The sequence below is a fragment of the Mastigoproctus giganteus genome, chromosome 5 (assembly GCF_048544385.1).
Source record: "Mastigoproctus giganteus isolate SK-2022 chromosome 5, ASM4854438v1, whole genome shotgun sequence".
Classification (NCBI taxonomy): Eukaryota; Metazoa; Arthropoda; class Arachnida; order Uropygi; family Thelyphonidae; genus Mastigoproctus; species Mastigoproctus giganteus.
In genome coordinates this window covers 217709110-217734247 of record NC_143579.1, presented here as the reverse complement: position 1 = coordinate 217734247, position 25138 = coordinate 217709110, and the positions used below count along the sequence as shown (strand labels likewise).

The following is a 25138-nucleotide window of genomic DNA, read 5'->3' as shown; positions in this document are numbered from 1 at the left end:
TTTGCCAGTTTCTGGCTAGGGGCCGCTTGCTGTTCTTTGTTAATAAAGAAATCAATTCGGCCTTGTTCTTTGGGCGATCTCGACGTGCAGTACCCGACGATCCAATACATCCCAAAAATGCTCGATAGGGTTCAGATCAGTATTCTGGGTTGGCCAATCCAACTTTTCCACACCCATGTCCTCAAACCACTCTGTTACGACCCGAGCAGTATGGATGGATGGCGTGTTGTCTTGCTGATACAGGCCTTCCCCGAAGTATTGCCATAATGTTGGAAGTGCGTAATTGTCCAGGTTGTCCTGGTATTGCACAGCATTCATGGTTTTTTCGATAACGACTAATGGGCCCAAGCCAAACCATGAAAGGAGCCCGATACCATGACACTGTCCCCACCAAACTTCATTCTTGGGAGGATACAATCAGGAAGGATCTGTTCCCCTGGCATTCGCCACACCCAGGAACGGCCATCAGACTGGTGGAGCGCAAACCTCGACTCGTCTGTTCATAGGACTGTTTTTCACTGCTCTACAGTCTAGGATTCGCGCTCCTAACATCATGTTAATCGCCGTTTAGCATTTGTTGAGGTAATTCTGTTGAACGTGTCATCTTGCATGCCCACTTTTGCAATTGTCTGTTCGAAGCTGCTCCCTGCTGCTCGATGAAAACACGTACAGGGCACTAACTGTGTATGCACAGGAAATCTTCGCACTGAGGCTAGCCAAAATTGCTGAAATGAGAACAACATTGGATCATGCTGCCCAAGGCCTGAATCAGACTGGCGTGGGTTAGCTCCTTCTCCAATGGAGGACACTGCCTTGACAACTTGCTAATCCTTTAAGGGTAGGAACACTGCTGGTACCATTCTGGTGCGGGACTGCTGGCACTCATCGAGTGCGGGATACTGCTGCAAACCCCTTATAGGGTAGGATCAGCCGGCACCGTTCTGGTGCGGGATTGGTGGCACGCTGGAGAACTTCTGAGTGCGGGATACAGAGTCCATTGGCCTCTGGTGATCATGCAGGGGCACCTGTCCCCTGCTACTTTAACTCCCACTCCCAGACCCCTATTTTCACCTCACAAAGAGCGGACTGCTCCTTAACTTTTCGGTCCGTCCTCCTTTCCCTCTTTCTGTTCCTTCTAACTTGTACTCCTGCTCTGTTTCCCCCCCCCCCCACTTTTTAAAATATTTATTTATTTATTATTTTTTTATTTATTATTATTTTTTTATTTATTATTTTTTAATTTATCATTATTATTTTTTATTATTATTATTTTACTATTTTTTATTATTTATTTTATTTTTTAATTTATTTTTTTATTATTATTTATTTATTTATTTATTATTATTATTTTTTACTATTTTTTATTATTTATTATTTATTTTATTATTTTTTATTTATTTATTATTATTATTTTATTATTATTTTTTATTATTTTTTTACTGTTTTTTATTATTTATTATTTATTTTATTATTTTTATTTATTTATTATTTTTTTTTTTTTCACTTGACCTTTGTCAGGAAGCTCAGGCAACCCTGGCAAAGGCCAGCCAGAATATAATGGGCAGCCTGGCTCACCTCCCAGTGGTGGTGGTGGTGGCGGGCAACGTGGGGTCCCACTAGGGGCTCTGCGGCCAAGCAGCCAGAGACACAACAACAAAACATAACACTACTCTGACAGAAACCAGACATTACACTTTTTCTGGCTTTTACAGAGATTCTGTAATTCTTCACAAAGTACCATGGTGCAGATGTGGGAAACCACAGGTGGCGCCTTTCACAAAACACTATGCCACTATGTCTGTTCGAAGCCCAGTGGGCATATTTATAACAGGTTCTGTGATGTGTTGCATGCATGGGACCTGTTTCCCCATCCATGGAGGAGTGTCCGGATATTATGTATTTTATAGATAGTACTGACTTATATGAAATAAAATACAATCAAATAGAATTAAATACTAAAATTAATATGCATTTTTATAGAATAAAACGTTCATAGACCAAAGTACATATTATCCTTTCAAGAAGCTACCGCATGGTCATGGTTCATGGAAGCAAAGTGTTTAGATGACCAAACATTTCCGTGCATTAGCGAATAGCTATTTAGTGAATGTTAATTTAATATTTTATTTCTATTATATTTTCATAACCTAACGCCTAAAATAGGATTTATTGTATACAGGGTTGTTTTGGTAAGTTTCCGGCCTGACAAGGAAAAAATCTGAATAGATGAAAATCCTTTTAGTATGTTGTTACCCAATGTCCCATAACATGTGCAAAATTTCTTTCATTTCCTGATAGTACTAATTTTTTTTACAGGTCTGAAGTGACCATAGCGATGCAAAGTGTGAGTTTTTCCAAACTTGAGAAGAGAGCCGTCATCAAGTACCTCTTCTCCAAGAAAATGGGAGCCAAAGAAATTTATGACGAATTGAAAAAAAAAAAAAACAGTGGTCAAGGAGTGCCCTTCATACAGCACAGTGAAATCGTCGGTGGCGGATTTCAGGGGGGGGGGAGAACAAGCACAGAAGAGGAGGAAAGACCAGGAAGACCCAGGACTGTAGTAACTGTGGAAATTGTCGATAGTGTCCACGATCTGATCCTTGCAGACAGGAGGACGGATCTGCAACGTGTAGCAGACACCCTGGGCATCAGTTTGGAGCGAGTGCATTACATCGTGCATGAAGAATTGTATGAGAAAACTGTCTGCCAAGTGGGTTCCCACTCTTGACAGCTGATGACAGGAGGAAAAGAAGGGACTGTGCGAAGTCACTTTTTGACCGTTTTTCAAGTAGTGCAAGCAATGTTATTCAATGAAGAGTGACAGTTGATGAAACACCATTGTACGTGTATGATCCTGAGACAAAAAAAATAAATCCATGCAATGGTGCCATGATGGATCACCACGACCCAAGAAATTTCACAGACAGAAATCTGCAGGGAAAGTGATGGGTGTGATATTTTGGGATTGTGAGGGATAATACTCAACGAATACCTGGAAAAAAAGGCACCACCGTGAATGCTGAACGTTATGTGGTCATGTTGGACAAATTGCATGTCTCTTTGAAGGAAAAGAGGGGGGGGGAGTTGTCAAAACGCATCCTTTTCCTCCAAGACAATGCTCCCTGCCACAAGGCTAGAATTGAAATGGAGAAAATTCATGACTTGCAGTATGAAATCATTGAACATCCCCCTTATGCCCTTCCCCCTCGGACTATTATCTGTTCCCCAACCTCAAAATGTGCCTCAAAGGTACTACATTTAGGGACACAAGAGACGTTATATCAGCAGTAGAGGGTGGTTTGCAGACAAAGACATCTATTACTATGGAATAGAATTGCTGCAGGAACGTTGCTCCAAGTGTATCACTCGGGAAGGGAACTATGTTGAATATAATGACATTCGTTTGCCACTGGCGCCATGTTTTCTTTCTGAGGCCGAAAACTTATCAAAACCCCCTCGTATATTGCGTATTGAATCTATGTTAGTGCTCTGTCGTGAAGTAAATGAAACGGGATAGAAGGTAATAATTCAATTTAAACCAAAGCATTTTATTTTTCTTATTTTAAATTATCTCTTAGGAAATATTTATTTATAAAACTGGTTTCTAGTTTATTCTTTCAAGGAAGTTTGTATTACTAAGAACGTTTTGTGAATCCCGTTTACCAATGCGCAAAGTTTCATTCTGCTGCAACATACCATTTTCAGTGTCGGATTTATCTCCATTGTATGACCTTCAGCGATAATGATGATGGATTTGCGGACATTTCCGCTGTCATCGTCCATTCCTGAGCGCTTAATGATGACACTAAAGTTACCATCGACAAAGTCTCGTGCAAGTAAGTAGGTACAGTCACTAACAAAGCTGTAGAAGGTCTTGTCAAAAGTCACGAAATAAGAACCGCCAACCACAAGAGCTAATTCTGTTAAATAAAAAAAAAATAAATAAATAAAACAGCTTTTAGGGATCGAGATATATAATCATGAAAAAGATTTTATCTTTCCAATGCTAAATTATGAGGCATTATAAAATTAAGGAGACTAGTTCCCCTAAAAATATTATCGCAGTAAATATCCATTTCTATATTTATGAATTATGATGTAACATTCCATTATGTGAAATGAAATAAATTCGTACAAAATAAAATGAATGTTTTATTAATAAATAATTTATATTTTTACCTTATTTAACATGTTAAACATATAAATTAATAATAAATATTTCATTATTTCTCTTTATATTTGACAAATTATTCAAACTCACCACTAAATGGAGGAATCCATTTCATATTCATAATCTTCTTAGCATTTTGAGCAGTTTCTATCCATGTGTAATGTTCATTTTCAGATTCAACTGCAAGTTTTACTCCTTCAACTAAATTAACCATTGTGTGAAATTCAATGGGAGTTGTTACCTGTATATGTCCATAGCCATTGTGTATATTAGTAGAAAGCTCTACAGATGGGAGTTGAGGCAATATATTAAAAAGGTAATCAATACCATAATGAAAAATGTCCGATATCTTCTGGAAGTTTAGTGTTTTCAATTCCTTCCACATCTGTGTAAGAGAAAAATAGAAATTTATGCTTTGCAGCAAAAAAATATTTATTAATTATATCGTAGTAAGCGACAAAATTTTGAACTGCTTAATAATGATTTTTAAAGATTGTACTGTATATTATAACCCAGGAATATCCATATATTAAAATTCTTTAATCCTGAGATAGTGATGTTGGATTTGTTTTCGTTAGATAAATGGATTAATACAATGTTGAAAAATGAATTATGGAACCTTGAAAATTGTATAGTTTTTCAGGTGGATATAAAATACAACATTATAACATCGCATGATATAATTCAAAATGTTCTTAGAAATATGTACTCAATCTCCTGCAGACGAGAGAGCATATGTCACGTATTGTTCAATATGCTTATCTGAAAAGAGCATTACCGAACAAAATAGTAAAAGTCTAACGTTAACATCTCGTAGATGTTAACGTTAACATCTCGTAGATCGACCAGATGCCTGAATTACAGCTTGACATGGCTTTTACTATTGGTTGAAAGCTATCTAGGGTAATTTTAAGTCATTGCTGAGGCAATGACTTAAAATCTCTCCACTCACCCCTGGCGTGTTGCCAGGGGTGAGTGGAGAACAAGGAAGGTAATGAAGTCACCATCATATTTAATAAATCACTCATTGACAGTTTAGCAGGATAGATAATTACATTACTATCTCGAAATTGGCCATCTCCTTAAGGATAAAATTAAATTTTAAAATTGAAATATGTGTCGCCTTTTTCTCCCGCTTCAGTGATATCAGTAGACCTAATCCATTCCATGAGAACATTCCTCACACAACTATTTCATCTTCCACAGCTTGTGCATTAGGGCCGACACATGACAATGGAGACATTGCTTCATGAGGTTGCTTGCGCATTCTGGTTCTGCAGTCTGTACAAAAGAATGGAAATTGAGATTCATGAACAAAACAGGAAAATCCTGTTTCCAATCATTTACATTCTATTTGGATCGGAGCAAGCAATATTGGAATCACTGTTTCCGATTTTTGGGCGAAACAGGGCGGTAAAAGGAGCCTTCACCCTTGCCCTCGTGGTAGCACAATTGGTAGGATCTCCGTCTCCCCACACCGGGTGGAAAAGACCTGAGTTCGAATCCCGTCGATGATGAGATGAATTTTTATGGGTCTTTTTCACAACATGGCCGAGTTAGTTTGTCTCAGGCGTGGTTATTTCTCCCGGAAACTGGGGTTTTTGGTCCAGCAAACAGAAAATCGACCACAGAACACACGCAATTTACAGACAATATACACAGAGAAACATGGCCTTATTTGCAGATACTCCTAAAACCCAACAACAACAACCTTCACCCGTATTCATTTTTCGAACAGATATGGGATTTCGTCCTAGATTGAGACTAACTCTCAGACTAGATCGAATATTCGATCTTACAGTTTTATGTAAACTCAGCTATACCTTTCTAGTAGTAGCCTTTTTCTGCTACAGCTCTTCCTTCTGCACGATCTTCCTTCTCCCCCCCCCCAAATCTTTATGCAGAATTTGACGAATCGTCTCTTTATTTATATCCAGCTCATCCGCCATGCTCCTGAGGGTCAAAGAACGATCTCTTGTCACGATTTCCCAAACTTTTACAGTTCTGTTCTCATTTCGAGAGGTTGAGTTGATGGACACTCACTTCTTGGGTCATCCTGAAGTCCGCATTTGAACCTCTTATACCATTCAAACACACTGATACGACTTAACGTTTCATTATCATAAACAGTTTTTAACATTTCTTACGTTTCTGTTGAAGATTTTCCCAGTTTAAAGCAAAATTTGATATTCTCTGTACCACCTCTGAACAATCTCTGTACCACCAACTGTTGGGCAAAGTCTGAACTCAACATACCAGTTCCGTTTATTTTCAACCTCATCGAACATGTTCGCAACAACATTTTATTACTACACCTCGTATATGTATATCCTAATACTATTGCGTGCTTCTGTAAAATACATTAGGTTTTACTTGACACTTCCTACAAAATTACTAAAAAATTAGACATATTATAAAGAAAAAAAAAAAACGAAGAAATAATTTTGGTACTTTTATAGTTTACCATATCTCTTCCACAGTTATTTAAAAAATTTACATGCAATTATTTATAGTTAGTCATACCAATATTTGTTGAAAATCATTTTCCGTGTTTATTTTTTAAACGAATATAGAGCATATATTCAGTTTATTATTATTATTAAAATTATGTTACAGCATAATTGTCGTATTGATTTTTTAAGAGAGACAGTAGAAATTTATAACTAAGGGAATTTTAGTCATGTCTGATTCATTTGCAAAAAGAAGTTTAATTTAGAAAGTAAATGAGCTCAACGTCTGAACCATTAAATTGTTCATGCTATCATTAGCAGAATATATCGAGATTAACAACCATCCGATGTAATTCTAAAAGAACTTTATTTCATTAATAAGGACAAAATGAAATTCTAAAGAAATCAATAGGAGGTCGCTGCAGACCGTCGTCTGCCTTTTCAAGCAGAGATTAATGAGAGAGAACGCTTATTTCGTGTAAGTAATATTTTATTTTTCTTTCTCATTTCCACTGAAAAATAATCTTAGAGAATTCTAAATTATGTTATTTTATAACGTGAACATGATATGATAATGCAATAACATGTAGTTATATTTTACGCCATATAATTGTTATTACTAGTATAATTCTTATTGCGATTCTGGTAAAATATTTACACTTTCTACCATTATATAAAGAACTCCATTATGCTGTATTTTAAAGGTTTGTGCAAAATATTACATAAAAGTATAAAGGATATTTATTATACGTACAAGTTTGTTATGGTAGAAAATGTACTGAATATTAATTTGATTCACTGATTAAAGTTATATTACTGACGTGTTAATATTTGTACCTTAATAAAATAACTGAAAATAATTATGTATAAGTGTGAATAATTAATTGTGTATAAGTGAAATTAAAAAAATAATAATTATTTACTATGATGAGCTCGATACATCTGATCTTGGGGGGGGGGGGGAATGGAAATACAATGGACTCTGTATGGAATTAAATGAGAAAGACAGTGCTCCTGTGCAATTTTTACCTTGTATTAATTAAGCTTCCTCAAATGAAATTCCAAAATTGTAGACTACTATTAGAAATTATTATTTTATTACCATGTTTCTATTTAAAATTTACCTGTGGTTTTATTCCGCAAATTCCTGATTTTATGTTACTTATATATCTAGTTTCCACTATTTTATTCTTCAATTCACGTGTCTTTTGGATTACTGGCATGAGATATTCCATGATTTTATCGGTTCCCCACTGATTCCATCTTTTTAAATCTTGTATGAGTTTCAACTTCCAAATATTCTTTATAAAATGTGCTGCTCTGGTAGCATACGTAGTCGGGGACTGTTGAATACCCGTTCCCTCTGGCTTTCTCCAAACAGGAATGCTATGGGACAGTGCTGCAAAAATAACACTTTCTAATAATCACAGTTATTTCTAAAAATAACACTTAATAATCACAGTTGCATAAAAAAAATAATAACTAAACAAATAGCGCCATTCAAAAGAGGCTTGTACAAAATTTTAATTATTTTTACTAAATTTCGGTAATATTGGAGATAAATCTGCGAGTAAGAAATTATGCATTCACTGGATATACAGGTTTCAAAAAAAAAAAAGAAACAAGTAAAAAAAAGAAAAAAAAAACCCACTCGATTGTGCCCTACATCGTAATTTGGTCTAACACTAATGATCTAATTACAATGATAATGAGCAGACAGTTATTTTGTGTTAGAATACATTTTGGATTTGAATGTAGGGGTGGTGCATTTTCTTTACGCGTCTCCTCAGAGTAGCACCGTATTTAATGTAGTTGTTATTCCTTTCTTCCACATAGTGCGAAAAAGGCGAACTAGCCACGCCGAAAAGGAGCAAAAGGGGTAGGATAGTGTGAAACCGTTTATAATTTTTTTTTCTTTTTCAATTAATAAAATGCTTAATTTTATTGTTTTTCGAACGGTTTAAATTTCACTTCGACAAGTTAGCTTGGCTGACAGTTTTCTCAAATAAAGGAAATAAGTCACTTTTTTGTGACTTATTTCCTTTATTTGTCATTGCTGATAAGTTGTGAAATTTATTTATTTATTTTAGTGAAGACCCGAGCCAAACTTTTTATCAGAAATAATTCTGCTGGTTATTCTGAACCCTTGTACCACTGTTTTTTTTTTTTAAATCGTACAATAAGCGGTTTCGGGCTGTGTTAGGATTACTAAATACTTGTCGACTTATAAGACGCAGAGGCGTGGAAGACGCTCCCTAATTTTGGAACGGTAAATTTAAGAAAAAAAAAAAAACTTTTGAAAAAAAATTGTTAATACAATGGGAATTTAAAATTCAATAAAAATAAAAGCCAATAAATAAAGGTATAGGATTATTACTCTTATTATTTTAGTATTATTAAACTTCAGATTCATTACTGACTTGATCACCTAATCAATACGCCTGCCATTGATTAGGACTTATTTTTAGAGATTAGGGAAGTGGAATTCACTTGTCACTCCAACAACAGTCTGTTAATTGCTGAAAAGTGTACTGATCGCGATGTAAACTATTCGTTAACTACATTTTCTCGGTTTTGCGCATGTGCTGTATTGCCACTTTCGGCTTCCAAAGACGCAGGGAGATTTTTTTAAGGTATTTATAAGGGAAAAAAAGTGCATCTTATAAGCCGACAAATACGGTACTTCAAATTCATAATTTTTTTTACTATACTTCAAACATTAAGTGTACAAGCAATTATACGAGCACCTGTTTTTAGGAGCGTTAGCGTAATTCCATAATGCGCTTGTCTTCACCATGTCCGGCCGTCTGTCTGTCGACTGCCAGTGGACAGATTTTTATGAAATTTTATAATTGGGACTTTTAGAAAGATTTCTCGACCCATCCCAAATTCATTAAAATCGGACTAATATAAATTCGGTTATTATTATAAAAACCTTTTGGGTAAAAGTACCTCTGGAATAGTGTATCTCTCGGCGTGACCAACGAATCACGAAACGAATCACGTGATTGCGTCTCCTGTCATGTAACAAGTCACAGAGAAAAGCCGCCTGACAAACAGAAGGTCACGTACCACACACCCAAACCCACTCCTTTTGCTTGGATCCGTCCAGAATTAGTGGAGTAAATTAACCTATCCTTTTTTTTCCATTACAGTAAAAAACCCACACTTTTGCTTGAATCCCGAAATCGCGTAAAAACCTAACCTTTTTGCACTAAACAAAAATGAAAGTCGATTAAAAATGTCACCCTTCCTAAAGATCATCCACTTTTTCTCCTTTATGAGATTTTTTTTTTTGATGACATCTCTCTATACATTAAAAAAAAAGTTTTCCTCCTAGTGATATTTATTCGAACCAATGGGAGGAGAGAGCGAGGCAATTACGTCACTTAAAAAAGCAATTAATTATTAACAACTGCATCCACATAACGTTCACCAACCTCGTGCTTCACTATCTAACATTTGATGTTCCATTGTAACGTTTTTATATACGTATTAGTGAATATTGTATACAGTATTTGTAAATACAGTAATTTAGTATTTTGCAAATATGTTAAATATTTCAGTTATATTTTAGTCGAGTTCTTTGGGATGCAACAATATTCCCATGCATTATGTAACCCGAAGCAAAAGGCCTTTTCCTAAGTGACCTATGTAAACGCAGGTAATTACATAGCGATTAATTCAATCAATCGCTATGTAAATCAATCGCGGCATTCAATCGCTATGTAAATAATTACATAGCGATTGAATGCCGCGCACTACAAATGCACAGGTAAATAATTACACAGATTATTTCCTGATTAGATATCGATAATAGTGTCTGGAGGCACCGGGAGTCTCCCCCAACTCCGCGTTTTTACTCTGTGTAGAAAACAATACCCTGCATAAGCCCAGAGTGTGTGTTTTGTGAAGTATTAGTGTGGGTTGTATTGTTCCTCTGGCCACTTAGCCAAAAAGGGGAAGAGAACAGTAGTTGAGGCACTCGCCTGATTTGAAAGGGGGGACAGTAAGGGGACTCCCTGGTACAGGACGCCCATCCTGGTCCAGAGGATGGGAGTTGAAAGTGGTTGGTGGGGCAAGCCACCACGCAAAAGGGGATATGGCCACCCAGGGTGGGGAAAGGACACTCAACCATCCCATGTGGTAGGAATAAAAGAACACAGGGAAAGAGATTCTTTCGTGCTTTTTGCAGCTCTGTCCCACACTGGCATGGGAGTTACCCTAATGGCCAGCGTCAGCATCCCAACACCATACTAGCTAGGAAGAGCTACAGCATCAGCATGATGTCAGCTTGTCATAGCCATCAATCTGTCCAGTGAAGAGGCTAAGATAGAACATGCAATTAACTTTCATTCACTCAACATTCACACAATTTTACTTTTTATAGTTTTTTCTTACACTTTCTATTTTCTTTTATATATTAGATATCAATCAGTGCGTTTCGACAGGTGTCTTTTACGTAGAAAAGATTTGACTTACTCCGTCATACCTCTACATATTACGTAGAAAAGCATGCGCGGGTGTTGGCGAGAAAAGCGAGCAAGGGGCGGAGTCCCCCTAGTTCTTATTATTATCCTTCCGCATGATAACTCGAGTGTCACTGGATGGATTTTCATGGAACTTTTTATTTGGACCTTTTAGAAGGATATATTGAGCAACCAAAAATTCCTTAAATGTGAACCAATAGAAATGGGGAAATTATTATTTCTTTGTCCGACGGCACAAAATAACTCAACTGAACTGAACTCCCAGTGGATGAGTTTTCGTGATATTTTATATTCAGATCTTTCAGAAAGATTAGTCGAGCCCTTCCAAATTTCATTAAAATCTGATCAGTAGAAATCTGGTAATGATTGTTTATTTTTTTCGTGCATACACTCTCACCTTAAAGTTTGGAATCACATATAATTTTTTCTTAATTTTCAAAGTTTTTATTAGAATAAGCCCCACTCGACATGTTTACCAATTTTTATTAAAATATTATCTGTTATGTATAAAAACAAAACAAAACAAAACGAATAATATTTAAGAAATCTCAATAATATTCCAGAAAGGTGACAAAGATTTACGAATGTGGTAGAATGTTTTAGATAATTCTAGAATGTGGAAGTATTGCTTCAATATTATAGAAGATTGTAGATGATTCCAGATTGTTTTGTAATAATGTAAATTGAGGAGTAGGAGTTGGAACTTATAAAATCGAACACCCGTCATTCAGGAAGAGTGTGTGGTGTAAGTTTTGTGATAAATATTGCAAGAAATAAAGAACTGAGTGTTGTAAAAAGAAGTGCTATTATAACTCTGTATTCACTGTCTACATCCACTATTAACTTCGTCTTGAACAAGCAGGATTTCGTGGTCGTGTAGTGGTCCGAAAAATCCTTATTAAAACCGGAAAATCGAAAGAAACGGTTGGTTTGGGCTAAGAGCCATCAACGTCGGACAATTCAGGAGTGGAAAAAGTAGTGTGGATGGATGGATGAATTCAAATTTGAAAATTTTGGATCCAAGCGTAGAGTTTATGTGAGACGACCAACTGAAATAAAAATGGTGTCACATTGTTTAGTGCGCCTTCAGTCAAGCACGGTGGTGGTTCCATCATGATCTGGGGTTGTTTCTGTTTTTCTGGAGTGGGTGACATCGTCAGAATTGGGGAATTTTAAGAAAAGAAGACTATAAAAATATTATTTAACATATTACAATATCATCTGGACTTACTTTGTGGAAGAAATTTTATATGTCAACAAGACAATGGCCCAAAACAGTTCTCAGCTGAGCAGCGTCTTACTTTCTAGCAACTAAATAAGAGGAGACTGTATTGCAAATTATGACGTGATCAACCCAATTGTCTGACTTAAACTCAGTAGAGCTTTTATGGAATCATCTAGACCAGGGGCGGCGAACCCATGGCACGCGGATTTCATAGCGACCCAAAAAATTTTCAAACTCCACGCAGTGATTTGTTTGAAGTCGGTGTGGTGAGATCTACCGACGCAATTGTGAAACTAAATTAAGAAAAAATTCGTATATTTCACTCATTTATTCAGAATATAAGTTATTGGTAAAGTTATGTGAGATATATTATCAACATTCAGTATAGTCTCCTTGGTTTGGTTGTCAATTACGGTTTGTACGTGGTGTGGAGATTATCCTTATTAATTCCCATAAATTCTTATAAATATTTTAATTGCTATTTGGCCTTTACAGATTGTTTAGAATATCAGCTCAACCAGCAAAAAAACAAAAACGTTCAAATGAAGAGGAGAGTGACAGAGAATTTCAAGGATCTTGGAGTGAAAGATTTGCGTTGATTAAGAAGAATAATAAACATTATGCATTTTGTGTTTTAGGCACGCGAGGGTAGTTTTTTAAAAGATTAGCCAATTTTGGCACGCATCCTTAAAAAGGTTCGCCACCCCTTAATCTAAATTATCAAGCGACTCAGAAGCCTATGGCAGATATAAGTTAATCTGTAATCAGGTCACAAAGGAGGTTCGGCAGGCGAAGGCAGATTACGAGAAATCCTTGGCAAAAGATGCTAAGGAAAACAGCAAGGATTTCTTTACTTATATAAACTCTAAAAGGAAGGGGATGAATCTGATTGGTCCACTTGACATCGATGGTTCGACTGTTGATGATCCTACTCAGATAGCAAACAAACTGAATGAGTATTTTGCACCTACATTCACACGTGAGGAATTATTAAGATTTGAAAATGGCAGAAGGTTATCAAATTGTAGCAAGATACTTAATGATTTTGTAATAACTGAGAGCAAAGTGGAAGAGAAATTGTTGAAGTTAAACGTAAGAAAAGCACCTGGGGTGGATGGGATCTATCCAGTTATATTAAAGGAGGCGGCAAAGCAACTAAGCAAACCCTTAGCCATAATTATGAGAGCATCCTTGGACTCAGGGGAGGTTCCCACGGACTGGAGATGTGCAAATGTATCCCCAATTCACAAAGGGGGATCGAAGGGTGACACGAGTAAATACAGACCAGTTAGTTTAACTTCTGTTCCGGGTAAAATAATGGAGTCACTGGTTAAAGATGCATTGCAGGATCATCTAGACAAGACTGCAGCAATAATTCAGACACAACATGTGTTTGTTAAGGGAAAATCTTGTCTGACAAATTTGATAGGATATTATGATGTGGTTACAAAGGAACTGGATGCGAAAAATAATTTTGATATCATATATTTGGATTTCAGGAAAGCTTTTGACACTGTTGCGCATGGAAGACTATTGTACAAATTGGAGCAGTGTGGTACTAAGGGTAACAATTTTTGCTACAATTTATAAAAGGATGGTTAAGTGCTAGAAGACAGAGGGTGGTAATCAATGGGTGCTGCTCTTCTTGGACTAATGTTATTAGTGGAGTCCCACAGGGTTCGGTGTTAGGTCCACTGTTGTTTTGTATATTTATCAATGATATTGATGAAGGTATATCAGGTTTAATGTCGAAGTTTGCAGATGATACAAAGGTTGGTAGGGTTGTTAATGACAGTAATGGCAGTGTGCTACTGCAACAGGATCTAGATAATTTGGGCAGATGGGCTAAGAAGTGGCAACTGAAGTTTAACCTCTACAAATGCAAAGTACTGCATATGGGTAGAAGTAACCCCAGAGAAACGTACCAACTGTGTGGTACTACACTTAAGGTGGTAGAAAATGAAAAAGACCTTGGAGTAATTGTGCAGGCAGATATGAAGTTTTCTGAGCAATGCAGACAGGCTGCCCGGGCAGGTCATGGGGTTTTGTCAATGATATATAGGAATTTTTCTAGCAGGGAAAAGGAGGTGATTATCCCTCTGTATAAGGCAATGGTCAGGCCACGGCTTGAGTACTGCGTACAGGTCTGGAGGCCTCATTTTAGGAAGGATGTAGATTTACTTGAGCGTGTACAGAGAAGGGCAACAAGATTGGTGAGGGGAATGAAGGGATCCTCTTACCAAGAGAGGCTTAAGTTCTGCAAATTGCAGTGGCTGGAGACTAGGCACCTGCGCGGTGATCTGATTGAGGTCTATAAGGCCTTGAATGGGTTCAGCACGCTGAATTCTGATGGGATCCTTCCACTTGTTCAGATTACGAACCTAAGGGGGCATAAATTCAAATTAAGAAAGGACAGATGTAGAATAGATGTGCGGAAATTTTCCTTTAGCCAGCGGGTGGTTAATTGCTGGAACAAACTTCCAAATGTCGTTGTGGAAGTTGATAGGTTGAATAAATTTAAGGAGGAACTGGACAGGCATTTAGAGGGAATGGTGTGATTTTTTTTTTTTTTTTTTTTTTTGGCTGATGCTGCATGAGCTCATACATTTGCTTTCTTGCATCACATGCCACTACTACTACTACTACTACTACTAGACCGTGAAGTCCTTCCATGTTCAAAAAAATTATGGGAATCTTTGCAGATCGATTGGAATAATGTTAGCCAAGGCACGTATAAAATTAATTGCCAGAATGCCACGCTGTGTAAGGCAGTGATAAAATCTTGTGGGCGATATTTTGATGAAAAATCAGTAGTTGTTAATATTAAACATTTTAATATTTTTTGCCGCAAATTTTTCAATGCTTAATTAAAGTACTTTGATGTTTAATTAAAGTAATGTTTAATTTTTTAAAGTACTTTGTAGTGTGTTGTTTTTTTTATATTAAACCGTACGTTATCATAGCTAATTTCAAAAAAAAAAAAAAAAGCAAAAGCTGTTGCCATACGCTGTGATTCCAAACTTTTAGGCGGAAGTGTATAACATAATTAACCATATACTGTGTATATTGTAGCTGAAGCACTGGATATCATGTTTGTTGCCGTGCGCTGGTTAGAGGAATACGCGGTGTCCGATACGCAGAAACGACGTTCTCGGTTCGCACATAAAAGTTTTTGCTTGTTTTTGTTATAAATCATGAATTTTACAATTTGCCAATATGCTTGAAATGTAATTCACTGCGTAAATTAACTAACTTGTTACTCTTAGTAAGCCTAATGCAGTCTATGAATTTGCTTATCTCGTACGGAACCCAGCGGGCCTTGTAATCTCAGCCACCTTGCTTTTCGGACTAATAGAACTGCAGGTCCCAATAGAAGCAGCGCAAGAATCGCTTTCACCTCTGCTTATGGCTGCTTTTATTCTGTGTATTTCGCCCTGATGCGCCTACAACATCATCAATCACGGGGGTCTTCCCCTCAAGCTAGCAGTTTTCCTATCTACGTACACTTCCTCGATAAGATGAGAAATATTCTTGCACTCCCTTCTATTTAAACGTATTTCATCCCTGTAAAAACAGTCTCTCCTGTTAACAAGCACAGATCACGCTGAGAAAAATTCTACCCCACGAGTCTTGAACCATCTCCCCAGTGCCGAATTGACGACAAGGCTCTCATCGTGTGTACTCCTCTTGTCGTGTCTGGGCAGAATTCAGACACTTTCAAACGTAATCCTAACTGGTGACTTTTCCTCAACGTTAATATTAAGAATAGGAGATCGAAGGATTTACTTAGCAAATACTGGTACTTGCTAAGTAAATCCTTAGATCTCCTATTCTTAATATTATTAGTACAACGCGTACAACAGTATCACCTTGTTACACCCTTAAAAGATGACAACTTCTTTCCAATATCATTAATTTCAGTACGTTTATCATTATTATTATTTACAGTAATAAATATAGACCTGACGAGACATATATTTATAATTCATTATAAACCTGTTTTATTGAATAATAGTTTTAATTAACTAATCCTACTTTGGTGAATATTACGAGAAACCTAGGCAGTTACTAACCTGAAAGATATTGTGCAGTAGCAGTGTAGGCATTATTTACGTTAGTAGATACAATCTCAATAATTGTTCTAGCGGCTTCCTTTGGTCCATGATGTTTATATGATTGCACTGCAAAGCTGCAGATACTGTTGTCACTGCACATTTTATTTTTCAGTACCTCTCTGGCCGTATCCCACGCCTTCAAATAACTTTTCTTATATTCTCGAGCATAGTGGTTGATTTGATCGCTCACACTTTTCAATAAAGGTAGAATAGCCTGCTTCCACTTTTGAATAACGCCGAGTTCCCTAAATAAATAAATAATGAAAATTAGAGAAAAAAAAAGTTGTTGAAGGAAAGAAAGCTGAATTGCAGACACACCCAAACTGTAGTTTCAATCATCCAGATTAATTTAGCGGGGACCGCTACTAACCTTTTACTTGCTTGACCGAAATTTATTATTAGAATAATCGATTAAATTATCGCTTAAGTGATGGATTAAGTTTAGCTCGGAGTGATGCCATGGCATGACATCGAGATTTTATGCACATTACGCATCCATTTATGCAACAGTTATTGGTTTGCCGCAAATAAAAGGGATTGGAATAAAAACTCGATACCCATGAAAGTCAATGAGAGAACAAAATTAAAGAAATGAAAGATGTTAAAAAATGTTACAAGTAGTAACAGTTCTGTAGAGCAGTGGTCGACAAAGTTTATGTGCATTAAAGGCAAAATGCCTTCTCAAATGAACATGAACGTCTAAAACGCAAGCAAATATAAAAAAATAAGTTTTACGATTTTTCAAAATACAAAATAATTATAATGAAATTACTTATTTGTTTCATGCTGAGATATATATATCAAAATTAGAACAAATTTTTCCCAGTTTATTAATTCTTTATATTTTTTATAAATAATTTATAAAAAATATAAAGAATTCCAGTTTAAATCCTTGATGCTGCGTAGAATTCCTCCATCTCATCCACTAGTTTATCGAAATTGGGAATATGCGAAGACATGGCTGCTGGCAAACAATAGTCTAAATGATTATCAATCATTCATATCCTGTATTTTAATTATTTTCATTGAAGAAAATATTTCACACGTGTTGGGGACAATCCCAAATGCGATTTTATTATCTCACCAATCTTTTTCAGATTTGGATAAATATTCTCGTGCACCTTCCAAAAACTTAAGTTTTTTTCAAACTTCAGAAATTAAATTGTTCTGAAGATTTAAAATTTCCTCTTCTACATCTCGAATTGAAGAAGGCTGAAAATTCATAGACGGTAACTGTTCGGTGACAGTTACTGTTAAATTCGTTATTTAAATTAATAACGAATTTGAATATTTGCGTAATTTGATCATTTGTGTCGGTAGCGCCTACTCAGTGACGAAAGTATCATACAGCGGGGTTTCCACCGTGGGGTTGTCAGACGGCTGGTGTATTATGGGTATTAAAGATCACATGGGAATCAATTGGCAGTCTGGCGCAGGGGCCCAGAATGTACAGTTTCGCCACTGCCCCTACTCGAAGGGGCAATGGCCCTTCGATGCCTCCTTCTAATATGTTTAGTTAAGAATTAAATTAGAATATTTTGTATTTACCAAATTGCGGCGTTCTTTACTCATGCGGACGCGTTGTGCCAAAATGGTGTGCCGTGTTGATGTTGGCATAGGCGATTATGCTTAATATACTTTTTGAGTAGTCTCATACTGTGATACATTTTAAGTGATGATATACTTAGATTTTGTCAAATGTCATGAATCTGTAAATTAAATTAGAGGCTATTCTGATTAAACTAATTTACTATTATAAATATGTAGGAATTTCTATATTTTGGTGAGCTTTACGTGTATACGAATAAAAGAATTCAGAGCAGAAATAGCGTATAAAGTAATCCAAGTACCATGTAGTATAATTTATACAGTTTCCTGAAGCGAGTCTTTTTCCACGTAATATGAAAGTATGACATCATACAAAACGGATATGAAGTTTAATCATAGATTCAGTCATCTTCACAGTACTGTATATTGACACAATGCACTTGTTTATATTTGCATGGTTAAATAACCGACATTTTGTGAAATCCAAAATAATTAAAAGCTGTTTTCTGTAATTTAATTCTTAACTAAAATAGGAATGATCTGGAGAGAAGAGTTGATACTATGAGGTGCGTTTACGTTTCAGCTTGTTGGATTTTTATTTTTTAAATTAATTGAAAATTTTCTTTTTTGTGATTAATCTTTTATGTTCGGCTCTTGATGATTTATTAAAAGTCCAAGGGGAAATGAGTCAAGTATTTAAAAAAAAAATTGAGTGAATATGATGTTGAGGTATGTGCAGTGAAGTGAAAAGAATTATTTTTATATACAGGGTGTCTCAAAAATAGACGGCATAACTTCAGGAATGAGTTCCTCATATGTAGACAATAAAAATATTTTATATCAACATAGTTCCGGAAATGCTTGGTTCCCGAGTTATTAACCGGAATGTCTTATCTCCCGCAGGGATTTCCTTTATCATAAGGTACTGTGTGTGGACATGTGTATATGTAAAGGGCGGCTCCTAGAACGTTTGTTCAACTCCGCCTCGTATCTCTGTGCAGAACAGTAGCACTACAAATGGGCCAGATATGTGTGTGACGTCGGTTTGTGTGTATTATGTGTGTGTGTTTTGTTGTTCTGTTCTGGCCGCTTGGCTACCCAGAAGCATCAGTCACCTGGACAGATGATTCTGGGTACTCGTCCACACCATGGGAAGGTGGGCCAGTCCGTGTAAAGCACGTACTGTCTCAAGAGAGAGACTCTGACCCACCTAATGTTGTCAGAAGGTAAGCCAGGATCCTCTGGGGGACCCATTCCAGAGGGAAAAAACTGACAGAATCTGGTGGTTTTCCATTCCGACCATGTACTCAAATCAGGAGCAAGCGGATATGCACTTTATGTACGGTTTGGCTGACGGCAATGCTTTGGAGGCTCGTAGTTTGTACCATGAAAGGTTCGCAGAACGTAATGTCCAGACAGGAAAACGTTTGAAGGTATCCATGGCCGCCTTTGTGAATATGGGACCTTTACACCTCGTGCACCTGGTTGGTGGATAGGGAGAGGTGGACCAACTGCCTGGCCTCCACGATCAGTTGATTTAAACCCACTAGATTTCTTCTTGTGGAGCCATTTAAAGCCATTGGTGTATTCGACTCCGGTAGCTAATGTGGAAACTCTCCGCAATTGAATTGTGGCAGGTTGTGAGACAATACGAAACATGCCAGGAATTTGGCATCGTCTTCGCAAGTCGATGAGACGTCGATGTGAGCCTGTATTCAGGCAGAAGGTGGACGTTTTGAGCAATTACTATAAGGTGATGTGAACAGTTAAGTGTCATAGACAGACCTTCAAAACTAGGAAACCAAGCATTTCTGGAACTATGTTGATATAAAATATTTTTATTGTCTACTTATGAGGAACTCATTCCCAAAGTTATGCCGTCTATTTTTGAGACACCCTGTATATCATATTAATTAGTAACACTATAATTATTTATTTATTTTTCACTTCTATTAAATTGATTTCAGTATACTTTAAAACGGGTCACATTCCTTTTTAAGAAGCTGATTTGTTTATTATTATTATTTAATTCTGTGATTCTTTAACTTTTTTAAATTTTGAGAATATTTATCAAAAGCACAGTAGTTAAGAATCTTATGGAAATTATTTGTTTCATTAATAAGACAAATACTAAAACAAACTGTAGTGGGACGTTGAGCTAATTGGGGGTTATTTGTCGGGATAAAAATGTGGAGTCATTTTTAAAATTGACTTCACATTTTTATGTTTAAAATTATTAATTTCCATACTTGATATTTGGTAGTCGAACTGGGACCATAACACTTTTCTTCGTAAACATTTTGTAACTCACTGGATGACGCGCCACAACGCAGAGCATTCGGGGAGATTAGAAATCGCAGGAGATTAGAAATAAAGAGGCCTTGCTTAATGTTGGCCCACTTTAAAAAACCGAACAAGAATTAAAAGCATAGCTCTTTTTGTTCATAATATTATTTAAAGTCTAGTTCCCACGAAAGAAAAAAATTTCCATCCTGCACAAAAGTTTCACGCAAAAAGAATTCCACACAGCAGCAAACACTTCCATGAAAAAATAAATTTCAGTAAAAACCAAAACGAATTGTTGTACAGTATTGCACAAACAATTACGATATTGTGCGTAGAGAACAAAACACTTCACATTTGGGATTCATCCTCGATATAGCTAAAGGAGGGTAAGCCCAGCCCTCTTACGTAAGATATATTTGCTTAATGGTTAAAATATTTTAGCACGTGCGAAATAAACTGCTATATGTACAGCTCATGAGTTGCATTGTCTTGTAGTTCGTCAGTTTATTCAGATTAATCGACGTCCCACTAGTTAATTAGTTATGAACATTCTACTTACGGTAGTTTCCTGATTGTATCCAAGGCATTATTTACCGCAAGGAGATCGGTCCTGAGTTCTTGTATCGTTGCAGAACTTTCTCGTGTTGCAGCTGACAACAGAGGCCTTGCTGCTTTCTTGTGAAAAGATGAATATGTTTGATTTATTTCATACAGTAGTTCTTTTTGCATTTCAAGAAATCCAGAATGCTCCAATATGGCGCTCAAAATACTGAAATTCATCTGAAATAAGAAAGAGAGCTGTTTGAGGAAAGTTTAAGCAAATATAAAATTGAAGTGTGAATGAAAACACATTTTCGTGGTCGGATCTGCGATTTATGATTTATTCTGGAATATTTCTCTCGTTACCAGCTTAAATCGCTTTTGATGCTCACACCAAAAACGCGTTTTTGGTGTGAGCATGAAGGGGTAGTACTGTCAGTAAATACTAACACTTCATTTGTAATAAACGATATTTAATGCTGTCGTGTGTATCTTCTACTCTGTGTTCTTAGGTCCCATTGCTTTCATCAGTCCGCCTGTCTGTCTGTCTGTCCGTCCGCCCGCATGTAACAACTCCACTCCCAGATTTACATGAAATTTTATATTTGGGCCTTTTAAAAATATTTATCGAGTCATTCAAAATTTCACTAAACTCGGACAAATGGAAATAGGGAAATTGTTATTTCTTTTTCCATACAATTTGTATTAAAAAAATAAAAATCAGAGATTAAATGTAGTTTTAATTCAGTATTGTTAGTTTTAGATAAGTGCATGTATTGTTATGTAAGACTCGTGAACGCGGTGTCTTACGTTTCTTTTCTCTCTACATATATGTAGAGAGAAAAGAGATGTAAAAAAAGATACATAGATGCTCAAAATACGGGCAGTGGCCAGCTCGTTACAATATTTTATACGGCTCTCGAAAGAATTCTGAAAATTACCACCTTAGGCCATATTCCGCCGTATATAATATGTCTGTAAATTGTTTGTGTTCTTTGATCGATTTGCTGTTTGCTGAGTTTCCGGGAGAAAAATTATGCTACCCTTGCCCTAAGCCCGACAAACTTTGTGAAAAAGGCCCATAAAATTCCTCACATCATCGACGTGATTAGAACTGAAGGCTTTTCCATCTGGTGTGGGTGGGGGGTGACAGCGATTCTCCAACTGTGTTTCCGCTAGCCCAGAGGGAAAATATGCAACTATAGCTTCACAGGCAGTTCAGTTTCAAGGCTGTTCAGATATAAGCATGCACTCCAACGTTTTCGTATAGACATGCAACACAACTGCAGGTGCTTCGAAATTATTTTTACAAGTTTAAATTGTAAAAGTCACTTTTTTTTATTATCTTATTGATATTCACAATGAAATGTAAATTTAACAAATATTTTCTTAATAAGCTTAATGCAGTTTAGTTAAGAGGTTTTTTTTTTTTTGAGGTTATTTCATAATGCGGTTCATCCTGAAATCGTTTGGCTGAAAATGTATGTACAAAAAATAAAAGTTGACTTCCAGTGTCGTGTAGTTAATGATCAGTGAGGGAATAAATATTTGTTTAGAGATCGGCAAGGAAAAGGTTTGTGCTTGATTTGCAAAGCACAGTAACTTAACCCCAAGGGCTCATATCTGGTGAGTATGGGCTTGGCACACCCAGGGTCCTGAGCTGGATATCATCATTCTTCTCTTTCTTGGTGATTCCCTTCTACTTCTGACTCTTATTCTCTCTCAGGGTAATTCAGATATTTTTTTTGGCTGGTGCAGCATAAGCCTCAGGCTCCCTTGCACCATATGGCTAATAATAAAAACTGTGTTAAAGGAGTATAACAAAAACATGCTACGCGTCTTCATTAGCTCTTACGGAGCGAACAGTAGGACCAATCCTTTACTTATATGGCCTGCAGAGTCTCACCAAATTTCAAATATGGCCCTTCATTATAAAATATTGTTCACCACTGCGCTAGATGGCCATGTGAAGCTGTCTTCTTTATACGTCGTACTTCGTAAAATTTCTTTCCCCTTCTAGAGTATAAGTACTGGTCAATTCACCATAGTGTTATTGTAAGAGGTGTTATTTCTGGGATGTATATCTAGTTTAAACCAATGGACGGATCACATTCTTTTCTCCAGTGACGAAACATATCGCAAAGTACAATGAGTGGACAGAAATCATGGGATACCTACCTAGTAACGAGTAGGCCCACCTTTCGCCCGAATAAGGGCAGTCACACGGCGAGGCGTTGAGTCCACTAGTTCACGAAAGAGTTCCACAGGTATTTCCATCCATGCTTGCTGCACCGTGTCCATAATTCTGTCGCATTCCTGGGTGGAGGATCCAAAGTTCGAACGGACCTTTTCACAGCATCCCAAAGATCAAAGATGCTTCACAGGGTTCATGTCCGATGAACGAGGAGGCCATTCCATGGTGCCAAAATCTGCGGAATGATCTTCGAACCATGTTCTAGTCAGCACGGCTCTGTGGGGAGGCGCATTGTCCTGCTGGAAGAGTCCTTTGCCCTGTGGTGCACGATGACCATGAAGGAATGCAGATAGTGTGCAGGGATGAACACGTAACCTGGATCGTTCAGAGATGCGTCTAGACGTACCAGAGGTCCCAACATGTGCCAGTTGAACACGCCCCAAACCATTACCGACCATCCACCTACCTGAACAGTTCCTTGTTGATATGACGGATACATAGCTTCGTGCAGTTTCCGCTAGATACGCACCCTCCCGTTCGCTAGAAATAACTGGAAACAGGGGTCATCGGACCAGAAGACCCATTTCCAATCATCCAAGGTTTTTGTCCAGTTGAGGCGTAGAGTCCTGTGTCGTGGTGTTAACAATGGTGGGTCGGCGGCTCCCATAACTTATTGCGGCTAATGATCGCCTGATGGTCTTGGTGGGGACGTTTCTAGCACCTCCTTCGTTGAAGTCGGCGGTGATTTGTGCCACTGTCGCTCTCTAGTTGGCTGAAACAATGCGAGACAGATGGCTACGTTTATCCACCACCTTTCTCCGCCCACGGCACTGTGTACGATGAGATGTTATTCCGGAAATGGCCTATTGCCGATACACTCTTGATACGCTCAAACGGGGATAGTGCAATTTCTGTAGCACCTCCGCGATAGAGTGACCCATGCGTCGGGCACTCACTATCATCCCTCTTTTAAAGTCGGTTAATTCACGACGCTTATCTATACTGACATCGAATTACCGTCTACGTGAATGCAGTGTACCTATATACGTGCCAAGCGGTGGGTTCATCCACTAGCGAGATGGCGCCTCCGTAGCCAGGTGGGCAGGAGCAGCAGTGCGTAGCACACACTTCTTGATTAGACCGGGGTTTGAGCCCGTGCCCGCCAAATACGGAGGATGCGGAAAGGTCAGGGAATGACCACCGCATATCCCCGGAGCAATATGGCCTTAGTTGCTAATGCTCCTAAAAACCAAATAACAAATACAAAAACAAATACTAGCGAGATTGATGCAGCGTCGCGTTGCCCAGGAACTAGGTATCCTATGAATTCTGTCCTTTTAGTGTACATCGCTGTGGGTGGCTCGAAAAGTCAGGTGGCGTCAACGACCATGATTTGTGTGGGGGAGGCTAAAATTTTTAGTTATGCTTCTGGAACTTCGCAAGCAACGTAGTAGATAGTATCACTTCTCTCTCTTTTTCTTAGTTATGACGCGTGAAAAGATGTGAATTCGATTCCATCGCCCACCGAAGTTGAAAAATACTTCTCATCAGGAGGAAAGGAACTTTTATCGTTTTTTTTTTTCACACTGTGGCCAAGTTAGTCGATCTTGGGCGAGGTTTTTTTTCCCCCATTCCTTCTTCACCAGAAAAATCTGGATTTTTCATTCCAGAAAGCAGGCAAACCAACCATGGAATACAGGAAATTTACAGATAAGACTATATATTGTCAAGGCCGTTCAAGGCCGGACTGGTAGTAACTGACTAGTTCTGACAAATGCTAAAAGACCGATCTACTGAAAGGTCCGTGGGCTGGTCTGCACGACCAGTTTTTTTTTTTTTGTTGTTGTTTAAATTAAATTAATAGTGTCAACTATTAATTTAATTTAACTAACAGTTTATGGTAAACTATTCCTCGAGTGATGAAATAAAAAAAATAAAATGCTTATTTTACAGTTTTTAATTTCTTTTTTCAGAAACTAAAATACTTAGTTTCTTAGAAATTAAAAACTAAAAAGTTTTTAATTTCTTTTTTCAGAAACTAAAAGTACAGTAATATAAAATAGTAAATACTTCTAGAAGTTTACGAAGCAAGTAAAAAAAAAAAAAGTGAGCCATAGAT

The 25138-nt window shown here is 37.2% G+C and overlaps 1 protein-coding gene across 1 annotated transcript in view; it reads right to left on the bottom strand.

Annotated features, from left to right (window-relative positions):
• LOC150086111 (uncharacterized) overlaps nucleotides 1–25138 on the bottom strand; it is a 182801-nt gene that overhangs the window by 32327 nt on the left and 125336 nt on the right. The window contains exons 20-24 of the mRNA XM_090374799.1: nucleotides 20845–21065; nucleotides 16410–16696; nucleotides 7746–8020; nucleotides 4262–4556; nucleotides 3697–3920 (exon numbers count right to left, since the gene is read on the bottom strand). Coding sequence (XP_090230925.1) covers nucleotides 3697–3920; nucleotides 4262–4556; nucleotides 7746–8020; nucleotides 16410–16696; nucleotides 20845–21065 — 1302 coding nt within the window. The remainder of the gene's footprint in view (nucleotides 1–3696; nucleotides 3921–4261; nucleotides 4557–7745; nucleotides 8021–16409; nucleotides 16697–20844; nucleotides 21066–25138) is intronic.